This window comes from Aphelocoma coerulescens, chromosome 31, assembly GCF_041296385.1.
Source record: "Aphelocoma coerulescens isolate FSJ_1873_10779 chromosome 31, UR_Acoe_1.0, whole genome shotgun sequence".
Taxonomy (NCBI): domain Eukaryota; kingdom Metazoa; phylum Chordata; class Aves; order Passeriformes; family Corvidae; genus Aphelocoma; species Aphelocoma coerulescens.
The window spans coordinates 70,361-85,003 of NC_091044.1; the positions used below are offsets into that span (position 1 = coordinate 70,361).

General features: G+C 61.3%; 1 protein-coding gene across 1 annotated transcript; it reads left to right on the forward strand.

Annotated features, from left to right (window-relative positions):
* Nucleotides 1–201: 201 nt before the first annotated feature.
* On the forward strand, nucleotides 202–14,262 carry GATA1 (GATA binding protein 1). The gene is given in 7 exon segments (XM_068998247.1): nucleotides 202–1,105; nucleotides 4,485–4,654; nucleotides 5,533–5,691; nucleotides 8,075–8,220; nucleotides 11,867–11,992; nucleotides 13,899–13,982; nucleotides 13,984–14,262. Coding segments are annotated over 7 exon segments (975 nt in total). The 5' UTR covers nucleotides 202–1,058; the 3' UTR covers nucleotides 14,227–14,262.
* The last annotated feature ends 381 nt before the right edge of the window (nucleotides 14,263–14,643 follow it).

Sequence of the window (14,643 nt, forward strand, 5' to 3'; positions counted from 1 at the left end):
CTGACCCCCACTGACCCCCCCCCTGTGTTGGGGGACCCCCACTGACCCCCCCATAATGGGGGACCCCCGGGAGACCCCCAGTGACCCCCACTGACCCCCCCCCCCGTGGTGGGGGATCCACAGGAGACCCCCACTGACCCCCCCCATGCTGGGGGACCCCCACTGACACCCCCATAATGGGGCACCCCCAGGAGACCCCCACTGACCCCCACTGACGCCCCCTTAATGGGGGACCCCCAGGAGACCCCCACTGACCCCCCCTTAATGGGGGACCCCGAGGAGACCCCCACTGACCCCCCCATCCCATTTCAGGGGACCCTTGATGAGCCCCCCCGGGGGTCTCTGGGACCCCCACTGCCCCTCCCCCCGCAGCCTGGGGGACCCCGGGGAGCTCTGGGACCCCTCCCCACCCTGAGGGACCCCCTTTGAGCCCCCAGGGGTGCTCTGGGACCCCCTTAATTTCGGGGGGGGCACCCAGACCCCCGGATTTGGGGGGACCCCAGACCCCTGGACCCCTCCCAGCCCCCCCCAAGCACCAAAGCAGCGCCGGGAGCAGCGAAAATGGGGAAATTCAACCCAAAAACGTCGGATTTGGGGCCGAAAACGTCGGATTTGGGGCCGAAAACGTCGGATTTGGGGCTGAAAATGTCGGATTTGGGGCCGAAAATGCCGGATTTGGGGCCAAAAACGTCGGATTGGGGCCAAAAACGTCGGATTTGGGGCCGAAAATGCCGGATTTGGGGCCAAAAACGTCGGATTGGGGCCAAAAACGTCGGATTTGGGGCCGAAAATGTCGGATTGGGGCCGAAAGCGTCAGATTTGGGGCCAAAAACGTCGGATTTGGGGCTGAAAATGTCGGATTTGGGGCTGAAAACGTCGGATTGGGGCCGAAAACGTCGGATTTGGGGCTGAAAATGTCGGATTGGGGACGAAAGCGTCAGATTTGGGGCCAAAAACGTCGGATTTGGGGCCGAAAATGTCGGATTTGGGGCCGAAAACGTCGGATTTGGGGCCGAAAATGTCGGATTTGGGGCTGGCAACGCGGCGAGAGATGAGAAATGCACAGACTGGACCTGAAACCGCTGGATTTGAACCCAAATGCCCGGTGAGGGCAGCAGATTTGGGGGGAAAAAACTCATTTTGGAAATGTGGGGCTGAAAATCTTCAGTTTTGGGCTGAAAATTCCCGAGTTTTGGTAGAAAATGCCCAATTTTAGGTTGCAAATCCCCGGTTTTAGAGTGAAAAGTTTCAGTTTTATTTCCATAATGCCAAATTCAGCTTAAACGTCCCAATTTTGGGTTGGGATTCCTAATTTTGGGTCAAGATCCCCAGTTATGGGTTGAAAGTTGTAATTTTGAGCTGAAAAGTCCCGGTTTTGGGGTCAATAATGGAACTTCCAGGCTGAAAATTCCAATTTGGGGTTGCAAACCTCCAGTTTTGGGGCTGAAAATGCCAAATTTGGAGTAAAAAGGCTGATTTTGGTGCCAAAAAAGAGACTTTTGGACCAAAAAATATCAAAGTCCGGCTATTAAGGTGAAAATTCTCAGTTTGGTGACTGAAACCCCCAGTTAGGGACTGAAAATAGCAATTTTAGGTTGAACTGCCTGATTTTGGGGTTAAAACACCCAATTTTGGGGCGCTCAGCTCCATTTCTTCCTGAAAATGCCAATTTTTAGGCCAATAAATGTCAAATTTGGGGCTGAAATTCACTGGCTCGTTGCCAAAACAGTGGAATTAAGGCTGAAAAATCTCAATTTTGATGCCAGAATGGTGAATTTCAGGCTGAAAATCCCCAATTTTGGCTGAAAATGCTGAATTTTACCCTGAAACCTCAAATTTTAGGCTGAAAGTCCTGAATTTTGGTTTGAAGAGCTCAAATTTTTGGTTGAAAATCCTGGATTTTACCCTGAAACTTCAAAATTTGGGGCTCCCAGCTCCGTATTTCTTTCAAATGCATTCTGAGGAGCTCCAGGCCTAAAAATGCCAAATCTGCAGTTCAAAATCCACATTTTGATGCTGAAAAAAGTGAACTTGAGGCTGCAAATCCCAAATTTTTACTTGAGAACCTGAAATTTTAGGCTGAAAATCCTGAATTTTTCCCTGAAGCCTCAAATTTTGGGGCTTCCAACTCCATTTTCCCCTCAAAAACGCTCTTTTTGGGTACTTTGAGGCCTAAAAATGCCAAATTTGGGGCTCAAAATCCCAATTTTGCTGCTGGAAAAAGTGAACTTTAGGCCGAAAATCTGAAAATTTTACTTGAAAGCCTCAAAGTTCATGCTGAAAACCCTGACTTTTGGGCAAAACTGTCAAATTTTAGGCTGAAAATCCTGATTTTTTTCCTTGAAACCTCCAATTTTGGGGCTCCCAACACCTCTTTCCCCGTTACACTCTGAGTATTTAGAGGCCTAAAAATGTCAAATTTACAGTTCAAAGCCCAAATTTGGTGCCAAAAGAATTCATTTTGGATTGAAAATCCCAAATTTTGGGCTGAAAGCTTCAAATCTGAGGCTGAAAGATCCTGAATTTTGGGTCGAAACCCTCAAAATTCGGGGCTGAAAACCTCAAATTTGGGGCCGGAACCCTCAAAATTTGGGGCTGAAAACCTCAATTTTGAGTCTGAAAGATCCTGAACTTCGGGCTGAAACTCAAAATTTGGGGTTTAAACTCTCAAATTTTGGGCTGGACCTCTCAAAATCAGCTGAAAATCCTAAATTTTGGGCCGAAATCCTCAAATTTGGGGTGTCAGGCCCTAAGTTTGGAGTGTCAGGCCCTGAGTTTGGGGTGTTGGGCTCAGAATTTTGGGCCAAAACCCCCAAATTTAGGTGTCAGGCCTGGAATTTGGGGTGTCGGGCCCCAAATTTGGGATGTCGGGCCTGGATTTGGGGTCTCAGGCCTGGAATTTGGGGTATCAGGCCTGGAATGTGGGGTGTTGAGCAGGCCTGGAATTTGGGGTGTTGGGCCTGGATTTGGGGTGTCAGGCCCAAATTTGGGGTGTCAGGCCCGGAATTTCGAGTTTCAGGCCCCAAATTTGGGGTGTTGGGCCTGGAATTTGGGGTGTCAGGCCCCAGTTTGGGGTGTCAGGCCCGGAATTGGGGGTGTCAGGCCCAAATTTGGGGTGTCAGGCCCGGAATTTCGGGTTTCAGGCCCCAAATTTGGGGTGTCAGGCCTGGAATTGGGGGTGTCAGGCCCAAATTTGGGGTTTCAGGCCCCAAATTTGGGGTGTGAGGCCCGGAATTGGGGGTGTCGGGCTCCAGTTTGGGGCCAAAAGCCCGGAACTGGGGGTGCCGTGTGGAGCAGGCCCTGCCCTCCCCGGGGGGGTCCCCCCGCTCTGGCCGGGGCTGATAAAGGGCCCCGGCCCCGCCCGGCCCCCCCAAACCAACCGCCGGGGCCCCAAAATCAGATAAGGCCTTATCAGCCCCCGGCAGCCCGGGGCCGTTACCGCCCCCCCCCCACCCCCCCGAACCCCCAAAATCCCCCAAAACCTCCCCAAATCTCCCCCCAAAATCCCCCCAAACCCCCCAGGCTCCCACAGGGTCAGGTGGGCTGGGACCCCAGAGCCCCCCAAACCCCCCCCCTTCACTCAGGGCCCCCCTAAAATTTTTTGGGGTGTTGGAGGGGGGGGGGGGGTCAGGCCGGGGTGGGGTCCCAGAGCCCCTCCCCCCCCCGCCCAGCCCCAAGGCAGGGCCCGCCCCTCCCCCGCTGTGTCCGTCCGTCCGTCCGAGCAGGGACACGACGGCTCCAGGTCAGGGACCCCCCGGGATTTGGGGGAGTCGGGGGGGGCGGGACCCCCAAAGAGCCCCCCCGGGGCTCAGGGAGGGGGGAAGGGGCTCTGGGTGCTGATTTGGGGGGGCAGCTGGGGGGCTGAGACCCCCCCCCCCGATTTGGGGGGTTTGGGGGTCCCCGGGGGTCTGGGGGCTTATTTTGGGGGGGGGGGGGGCGCTGTGGGGTCTGGGGGCTTATTTTGGGGGGGGGGGGGGCGCTGTGACCCCCGGGGGTTGGGGACCCTCCCCTCCCTATTTTGGAACCTGAGGGTTTGGGGTCCGAGGGTGACTTTGGGGGGGCCACACTGGGGGTGCGGGGTTTTGGGGTGCCCACGGTGCTGATCTGGGGGGGGCACTCAGGGGGGGTTGGGGTTGGGGTTTTGGGGTGCTGATTTGGGGGGGCACTCGGGGGGTTAGGGTGCTGGTTTGGGGGGGCACTCGGGGTTTGGGGTTGGGGTTTTGGGGTGCTGATTTGGGGGGCACTCGGGGGGTTGGGGGTGCTGATTTGGGGGGACACTCGGGGGGCACTCGGGGGGGTTGGGGTTTTGGGGTGCTGATTTGGGGGGGCACTCGGGGTTTGGGGTTGGGGTTTTGGGGTGCTGATTTGGGGGGATTTGGGGGGGCACTCAGGGGGATTTGGGGTGCTGATTTGGGGGACACTCAGGGGGTTTTGGGGTGCTGATTTGCGGGTTTGGGGTGCTGATTTCGGGGGGTTTCCCGCAGGTGCCCCTGCCCCCCCCCGAGCCGGGTTTTGGGGCCCCCCATGGAGTTCGTGGCGTTGGGGGGGCCGGAGGGGCCCCCCCCGTTCTCCGACGAGGCCGGAGCCTTCCTGGGGCTGGGGGGGCCCGAGGGGCTGGAGCCGGGGGGGCTGCTGGCCCCGTACCCCCCCGCAGGTACCCACCCAGCCCAGTGTGCCCCCCAAAGTCCCAGCCACGCCAGGGCCCCCCTTTGTCCCCCCAAAGTCCCAATGACCCCCCCATGTCCCCTCAGGACCCCCCTGCTGAGCCCCCCCCGGCCCCTGTGTCCCCCCCCGTGGCCCCTTCCCCCATGGCCCCCTGAGCCCCCCTGAGCCCCCCCGAGCCCCCCCGAGCCCCTCCGAGCCCCGTCCTCAGTGTCCCCCCTGTCCCCAGTGCCCCCAGTGCCCCCAGTATCCCCAGTGTCCCCCCTGTCCCCAGTGCCCCCAGTATCCCCAGTGTCCCCCCGTCCCCAATGCCCCCAGTGCCCCCAGTATCCCCAGTGTCCCCCCTGTCCCCAGTGCCCCCAGTGCCCCCAGTATCCCCCCGTCCCCAATGCCCCCAGTGCCCCCAGTATCCCCAGTATCCCCCCTGTCCCCAATGCCCCCAGTACCCCTCCCCCCCATCCCCAGTATCCCCAGTATCCCCCCCGTCCCCAGTGCCCCCCCTGTCCCCAGTGCCCCCAGTGCCCCCAGTATCCCCAGTATCCCCAGTGCCCCCAGTGTTCCCAGGATCCCCAGTGCCCCCAGTGTCCCCAGTACCCCCAGTGCCCCCAGTGCCCCCAAACTGTTCCCAGTATCCCCAGTGTCCCCAGTGCCCCCAGTGCCCCCAGTATCCCCAGTGCCCCCAGTGTTCCCAGTATCCCCAGTGCCCCCAGTGTTCCCAGGATCCCCAGTGCCCCCAGTGTCCCCAGTACCCCCAGTGCCCCCAGTGCCCCCAAACTGTTCCCAGTATCCCCAGTATCCCCAGTGCCCCCAGTGCCCCCAGTGCCCCCAGTATCCCCAGTACCCCCCTCACTCGGCCCCGTGTCCCCCCAGGCCGCCTGTCCCTGCTCCCCTGGGCTGAGGGGGGGTCCCTGGGGGGCCCCTCCTGGACCCCTCCCCCCCCGGAGCCCCCCCGGTTCCTGGAGCTGCTGCAGCCCCCCCGGAGCCCCCCCCCCCCGGGGCCGCTGCTGCCGCCGCCCTCGGCCCCGTGCGGTGAGACTGGGAGCACTGGGAGGGACTGGGAGCACTGGGAGCACTGGGAGCACTGGGAGGGACTGGGAGCACTGGGAGCACTGGGAGCACTGGGAGGGACTGGGGGCAGGGGGCACTGGGAGGGACTGGGAGGGACTGGTGGCAGTAGGAGTGACTGGGGGCACTGGGAGCACTGGGAGGGACTGGGAGCACTGGGAGGGACTGGGAGCACTGGGAGGGACTGGCAACAGGGGGCACTGGGAGGGACTGGGAGGGACTGGGAGCACTGGGAGGGACTGGGAGTGACTGGGAGCACTGGGAGGGACTGGGAGGGATTGGGCGGCACTGGGAGGGACTGGGGGCACTGGGAGGGACTGGGAGGAACTGGGGGGCACTGGGAGGGACTGGGAGGAACTGGGAGGGACTGGGGGCACTGGGAGGGACTGGGGACAGGGGGGGCTGGGGGGGCACTGGGAGGGACTGGGAGGGACTGGGAGCACTGGGAGGGACTGGGAGGGGCTGGGGGGGCACTGGGAGCACTGGGGGCACTGGGAGGGACTGGGAGCACTGGGAGGCACTGGGAAGCTTGCTGGAGCTTGTACTGGTTTATACTGGGGCCTGGACTGGTCCATACTGGGGCACAGATTGGTCTGTGTTGGCTTGTACTGGTTTATACTGGGCCGTACTGGTGCATGCTGGTCAGTGTTGTGTTACAGAAGTGGCTACTGGTTTATACTGGTTTATACTCATTTATACTGGTGTCTGTTGTTTTATAGAGGTCTATACTGGTTTATACTGGTCCCTACTGGTTTATAGTGGTTTCTATTGGGCTGTACTGGGCAGAGCTGGAGGAGCACGCTGGGGTGTGTGCTGGGCTGCCCAGTACCGTGTCCTGCCTTGTACTGGTTTATACTGGTGCAGGATATCCCATAGTGATCTGTGCTGGTTTGTACTGACCCATATTGGTTTATACTGGTTTATACTGGTGCAGGATATCCCATAGCGATCTGTGCTGGTTTGTACTGGTTTATACTGGTGCAGGATATCCCATAGCGATCTGTGCTGGTTTGTACTGGCCCATACTGGTTTATACTGGTGCAGGATATCCCATAGTGATCTGTGCTGGTTATTACTGCTTCATACTGGTTTATAGTGGTCCAAACTGGTTTGTACTGGTCGATACTGGTCTGCGTGTGAGAACTGGGGGTGGACACTGGGGTGTGCACGGGGGTGGGCATCGCCCTACAGGGGCCTGGGGGGGTTTCTCTTGGTCCCTACTGGTCCGTACTGGTCCCTACTGCTCCGTACTGCTCCTTACTGGTCCCTACTGGTCCATACTGGTCCGCACTGGTCCCTACTGGTTCGTACTGGTCCGCACTGGTCCGTACTGGTCCCTACTGGTCCGTACTGATCCCTACTGGTCCGCACTGGTCCCTACTGGTCCGCACTGGTCCCTACTGGTTCGTACTGGTCCTTACTGGTCCGCACTGGTCCGCACTGGTCCGTATAGGTCTGTACTGGTCCTTACTGGTCCGTACTGCTCCCTACTGGTCCCTACTGCTCCTTACTGGTCCCTACTGGTCCGTACTGGTCCCTACTGGTTCGTACTGGTCCCTACTGGTCCCTACTGGTCCTTACTGGTCCGCACTGGTCCCTACTGGTCCCTACTGGTCCGTATAGGTCTGTACTGGTCCTTACTGGTCCGTACTGCTCCCTACTGGTCCGCATTGCTCCTTACTGGTCCATACTGGTCGTACTGGTCCATACTGGCCCGCACTGGTCCTTACTGCTCCGTACTGCTCCGTACTGCTCTGTACTGCTCTGTACTGGTCCCTACTGGTCTATACTCCTCTGTACTGGTCCGCACTGGTCCTTACTGGTCCACACTGGTCCATACTGGTCCGCGCTGGTCTGTACTGGTCCGTACTGGTCCGTACTGCTCCTTACTGTTCTGTACTGGTCTGTACTGGTCCGTACTGCTCCTTACTGTTCTGTACTGGTCCTTACTGGTCCGTACTGCTCCTTACTGGTCCCTACTGCTCCTTACTGTTCTGTACTGGTCTGTACTGCTCCGTACTGGTCCGTACTGCTCCTTACTGGTCCCTACTGGTCTATACTGGTCTGCACTGGTCCTTACTGGTCCGTACTGCTCCTTACTGGTCCCTACTGCTCCTTACTGGTCTGTACTGGTCTGTACTGGTCCGTACTGCTCCTTACTGGTCCCTACTGGTCCTTACTGGTCCGCGCTGGTCCTTACTGGTCCGTACTGCTCCTTACTGGTCCCTACTGGTCTATACTGGTCTGCACTGGTCCATACTGGTCCTTACTGGTCCGTACTGGTCCGTACTGGTCCACACTGGTCCATACTGGTCCTTACTGGTCCGTACTGGTCCGCACTGGGCAGAGGCGCGGGAGTGCGTGAACTGCGGGGCGACGGCGACGCCGCTGTGGCGCCGGGACGGCACCGGGCACTACCTGTGCAACGCCTGCGGGCTCTACCACCGCCTCAACGGGCACAACCGGCCCCTCATCCGCCCCAAGAAGCGCCTGGTGAGCCCCATGGGCACCGCCTGGGACCCCAAACCACCCCTGAGACCCCACGGGCACCGCCTGGGACCCCAAACCACCCCCGAGACCCCACAGGCACCGCCTGGGACCCCAAAGGCACCGCCTGGGACCCCAAAACCACCCCTGAGACCCCAAACCCACCCCCGAGATCCCAAACCCACCCCTGAGACCCCACAGGCACCGCCTGGGACCCCAAACCACCCCTGAGACCCCAAACCCACCCCCGAGACCCCACGGGCACCGCCTGGGACCCCAAAGGCACCGCCTGGGACCCCAAACCCACCCCTGAGACCCCAAACCACCCCTGAGACCCCAAAACCACCCCCGAGACCCCACGGGCACCACCTGGGACCCCAAAGGCACCGCCTGGGACCCCAAAGGCACCGCCTGGGACCCCAAACCACCCCCGAGACCCCACGGGCACCGCCTGGGACCCCACGGGCACCGCCTGGGACCCCAAAGGCACCGCCTGGGACCCCAAAACCACCCCTGAGACCCCACGGGCACCACCTGGGACCCCAAAACCACCCCTGAGACCCCAAACCCACCCCCGAGACCCCACGGGCACCGCCTGGGACCCCAAAGGCACCGCCTGAGACCCCAAACCACCCCTGAGACCCCACAGGCACCACCTGGGACCCCAAACCACCCCTGAGACCCCACAGGCACCACCTGGGACCCCAAAGGCACCGCCTGGGACCCCACAGGCACCGCCTGGGACCCCAAACCACCCCTGAGACCCCACAGACACCACCTGGGACCCCAAAACCACCCCTGAGACCCCAAACCCACCCCTGAGACCCCACAGGCACCACCTGGGACCCCAAACCACCCCTGAGACCCCAAACCCACCCCCGAGATCCCAAACCCACCCCTGAGACCCCACAGGCACCGCCTGGGACCCCACAGGCACCGCCTGAGACCCCAAAGGCACCGCCTGGGACCCCAAACCACCCCTGAGACCCCACAGACACCACCTGGGACCCCAAAACCACCCCTGAGACCCCAAACCCACCCCTGAGACCCCAAAGGCACCGCCTGGGACCCCACAGGCACCACCTGGGACCCCAAACCACCCCTGAGATCCCAAACCCACCCCTGAGACCCCAAAGGCACCGCCTGGGACCCCAAACCACCCCTGAGACCCCAAAACCACCCCCGAGATCCCAAACCACCCCCGAGACCCCAAAACCACCCCTGAGATCCCAAACCCACCCCTGTGACCCCAAACCCACCCCTGAGATCCCACAGGCACCACCTGGGACCCCAAAACCACCCCTGAGACCCCAAAACCACCCCTGGGACCCCAAACCCACCCCTGAGACCCCAAACCCACCCCTGAGACCCCAAAGGCACCACCTGGGACCCCAAAACCACCCCCGAGACCCCACAGGCACCACCTGGGACCCCAAACCACCTCTGAGACCCCAAACCCACCCCTGAGACCCCACAGGCACCACCTGGGACCCCAAACCACCCCTGAGACCCCAAACCCACCCCCGAGATCCCAAACCCACCCCCGAGACCCCACAGGCACCGCCTGGGACCCCAAACCACCCCTGAGACCCCACAGGCACCGCCTGGGACCCCACAGGCACCACCTGGGACCCCAAACCACCCCTGAGATCCCAAACCCACCCCTGAGACCCCAAAGGCACCGCCTGGGACCCCAAACCACCCCTGAGACCCCAAAACCACCCCCGAGATCCCAAACCACCCCCGAGACCCCAAAACCACCCCTGAGATCCCAAACCCACCCCTGTGACCCCAAACCCACCCCTGAGATCCCACAGGCACCACCTGGGACCCCAAACCCACCCCTGAGACCCCAAACCCACCCCTGAGACCCCAAAGGCACCACCTGGGACCCCAAAACCACCCCCGAGACCCCACAGGCACCACCTGGGACCCCAAACCACCTCTGAGACCCCAAACCCACCCCTGAGACCCCACAGGCACCACCTGGGACCCCAAACCACCCCTGAGACCCCACAGGCACCACCTGGGACCCCAAAACCACCCCCGAGACCCCAAAGGCACCACCTGGGACCCCAAACCACCCCTGAGATCCCAAAACCACCCCCGAGACCCCAAAACCACCCCTGAGACCCCAAAACCACCCCCACGACCCCAAAACCACCCCCGAGACCCCAAAACCACCCCTGAGACCCCAACCCCCCTCCAAGGACCCCCAAGTTCCCCCAGAGCCCTCCTTACACCCCAAATCCCCCCCAGTTCCTCCCTCCAATCCTCCACAAATCTCCTCAGATTGCCCCAAATCCCCTCCTTACACCCCAAAACTGCCTCCAGCCCCCCCCAAATTCCCCTCTAACCCCTCTCAGCCCCCCAAAATCCCCCTTTAGTTCCCCCAACTCTCTCCAAATCTCCCCAAACCTTTCCTTACACCCCAAATCCTCCCTTCTCCCCCCAAAACCTCCCCAAATTCCCCCTAAACCCCCTCAAATCCTCACCCCCAAATCCCCCTCCAGCCCTTCCCAGCCCCTCCCAAATCCCCTCTAGTCCCGCCCAAACTCCCCCAAATCCCCTCTAGTCCCCCCCAAACTCCCCCAAATCCCCTCTAGTCCCCCCCAAACTCCCCCAAATCCCCTCTAGTCCCCCCCAAATCCCCTCTAGTCCCCCCCAAATTCCCCCAAATCCCCTCTAGTCCCGCCCAAACTCCCCCAAATCCCCTCTAGTCCCGCCCAAACTCCCCCAAATCCCCTCTAGTCCCCCCCAAATTCCCCCAAATCCCCTCTAGTCCCGCCCAAACTCCCCCAAATCCCCTCTAGTCCCCCCCAAACTCCCCCAAATCCCCTCTAGTCCCCCCCAAATTCCCCCAAATCCCCTCTAGTCCCGCCCAAACTCCCCCAAATCCCCTCTAGTCCTGCCCAAATTCCCCCAAATCCCCTCTAGTCCCCCCCAAACTCCCCCAAATCCCCTCTAGTCCCCCCCAAACTCCCCCAAATCCCCTCTAGTCCCGCCCAAACTCCCCCAAATCCCCTCTAGTCCCCCCCAAACTCCCCCAAATCCCCTCTAGTCCCCCCCAAATCCCCTCTAGTCCCCCCCAAACTCCCCCAAATCCCCTCTAGTCCCGCCCAAATTCCCCCAAATCCCCTCTAGTCCCCCCCAAACTCCCCCAAATCCCCTCTAGTCCCGCCCAAATTCCCCCAAATCCCCTCTAGTCCCCCCCAAATTCCCCCAAATCCCCTCTAGTCCCCCCCAAACTCCCCCAAATCCCCTCTAGTCCCCCCCAAACTCCCCCAAATCCCCTCTAGTCCCCCCCAAACTCCCCCAAATCCCCTCTAGTCCCGCCCAAACTCCCCCAAATCCCCTCTAGTCCCGCCCAAATTCCCCCAAATCCCCTCTAGTCACCCCCAAACCCCTCCTTACACCCCCAGACCCCCCTGTAGTGCCCCCCAATCCCTCCCAAATCCCCATCTAGGCCCCCCCCGCACCCCCCAAAATCCCCCCAAGCCCCTTCTTGCCCTTCCAAATCCCCTTTTACTCCCCCCAAACCCATCCTCGCGGCCCCAAATCCATCCCAAACCCCCTCTAGTCCCCCCCAGTCCCCTTTAAGTCCCCCCCAAACCTCTCCTAATGCCCCCCAATCCCCCACGTTTCCCCCCAGCTGGTGAGCAAACGCGCGGGCACCGTGTGCAGCAACTGCCAGACCAGCACCACGACGCTGTGGCGGCGCAGCCCCCGCGGGGACCCCGTCTGCAACGCCTGCGGGCTCTACTACAAACTGCACCGGGTGAGGGACCCCAAAATATCCCTAAAGCACCCCAAACCCACCCCAAACCCCGTCTGCAACGCCTGCGGGCTCTACTACAAACTGCACCGGGTGAGGGACCCCAAAATATCCCTAAAGCACCCCAAACCCACCCCAAACCCCGTCTGCAACGCCTGCGGGCTCTACTACAAACTGCACCGGGTGAGGGACCCCAAAATATCCCTAAAGCACCCCAAAACCACCCCAAACCCCGTCTGCAACGCCTGCGGGCTCTACTACAAACTGCACCGGGTGAGGGACCCCAAAATATCCCTAAAGCACCCCAAAACCACCCCAAACCCCGTCTGCAACGCCTGCGGGCTCTACTACAAACTGCACCGGGTGAGGGACCCCAAAATATCCCTAAAGCACCCCAAACCCACCCCAAACCCCGTCTGCAACGCCTGCGGGCTCTACTACAAACTGCACCGGGTGAGGGACCCCAAAATATCCCTAAAGCACCCCAAAACCACCCCAAGCCCCGTCTGCAACGCCTGCGGGCTCTACTACAAACTGCACCGGGTGAGGGACCCCAAAATATCCCTAAAACACCCCAAACCCACCCCAAACCCCGTCTGCAACGCCTGCGGGCTCTACTACCAACTGCACCGGGTGAGGGACCCCAAACCACCCCAAAATACCCCAAAATGTCCCAAAAACACCCCAAAATACCCCAAACCCCGTCTGCAACGCCTGCGGGCTCTACTACCAACTGCACCGGGTGAGGGACCCCAAAACCACCCCAAAATATCCCAAAACCACCTGAAAATACCCCAAAACCACCCCAAAATACCCCAAAATGTCCCTAAAACACCCCAAAATATCCCTAAAACACCCTAAAACCACCCCAAACCCCGTCTGCAACGCCTGCGGGCTCTACTACAAACTGCACCGGGTGAGGGACCCCAAAATATCCCTAAAGCACCCCAAACCCACCCCAAACCCCGTCTGCAACGCCTGCGGGCTCTACTACAAACTGCACCGGGTGAGGGACCCCAAAATATCCCTAAAGCACCCCAAAAGCACCCCAAACCCCGTCTGCAACGCCTGCGGGCTCTACTACAAACTGCACCGGGTGAGGGACCCCAAAATATCCCTAAAGCACCCCAAACCCACCCCAAACCCCGTCTGCAACACCTGCGGGCTCTACTACCAACTGCACCGGGTGAGGGACCCCAAAACCACCCCAAAATATCCCAAAACCACCTGAAAATACCCCAAAACCACCCCAAAATACCCCAAAATGTCCCTAAAACACCCCAAAATATCCCTAAAACACCCTAAAACCACCCCAAACCCCGTCTGCAACGCCTGCGGGCTCTACTACAAACTGCACCGGGTGAGGGACCCCAAAATATCCCTAAAACACCCCAAAACCACCCCAAACCCCGTCTGCAACGCCTGCGGGCTCTACTACCAACTGCACCGGGTGAGGGACCCCAAAATCACCCCAAAATACCCCAAAATGTCCCTAAAACACCCCAAAATACCCCAAAGCCACCCCAGAACCTCCCCAGAACTCCCCAAACCCCCAAATGCCCCCGAGCCCTCAATTTCTCAGCTCAAGGGGGGTCAGGGGGGGACTGGGATGGAATTTTTGGGGCTCCCCTGGGGCTCCAGTGCCGGTGGGGGATGGGATCACGGGGGGGGGGGGGGGTCCAGACTCCCCCCGGGGTTTTGGGACCTCCCTGAACCCCCCTCCCCTCCCCCCCCAGGTTGGGACCACCCAACCCCCCAACTCCTGCACCGCGGGGGGGTCAGGACGGATTTTTGGGGTCCCCATTGTTGAAGGGGGGGGTGGGATCTCTCTGGGGATTGGGGGGGGGGGGTCCAGGCCCCCTCCCCCCGGGTTTTGGGACCCCCCTGAACCCCGATTTCCCCCCCCCAGGTGAACCGGCCGCTGACCATGCGCAAGGACGGGATCCAGACCCGCAACCGAAAGGTCTCGGCCAAGGGCAAGAAGCGGCGCCAGGGGGGGGGGCGCCGGCCCCGGGGGGGTCCCCGAAACCTCGGCGGGGCCCCCCCTGCCCCCCCCCGCGCCCCCCCAGCCCCCCCCCGAGGACCCGTCCGCGCTCTTCACCCTCGGGCCCCTCGTCCTGTCCGGGCACCTCCTGCCCTTCCCCCCCGCCGGACCCTTCCTGGGGGGTCCCGGGGGGGGCTATGCGGCCCCCCCGGCCCCCAGCGCGGCCCCCCCCGGGCTCAGCCCACAGCTCTAACGGGGGGATCCCAGTACAGTTTGCTATCGAAACGGAGCCCGACTCAGGCCTGGTTCTTTGCGGGTGCGCTGGGCTGGGGGGGGGTGGGGGTGGGGGGGTCGTGCTCCCCCTGCGAGGTGGGGGCGGCGTTTTGGGTGGAACCACGAAAGTGTTGATTAAAAGGTGCCCCCCCCCCCGCCATGGACAACGTATAGTTGGTGCCAACATGGCGGCCCCGTGAGCGCAGCCAACATGGCGGCCCCCGTGAGCGTAGCCAACATGGCGGCCCCCGGGAGCGCAGCCAACATGGCGGCCCCGTGAGCGCAGCCAACATGGCGGCCCCGGGAGTGCAGCCAACATGGCGGCCCCCAGGAGTGCAGCCAACATGGCGGCCCGTACGGAAGGGACCGCTCGGGGGCTGCACGGCCCCGCCCCGTT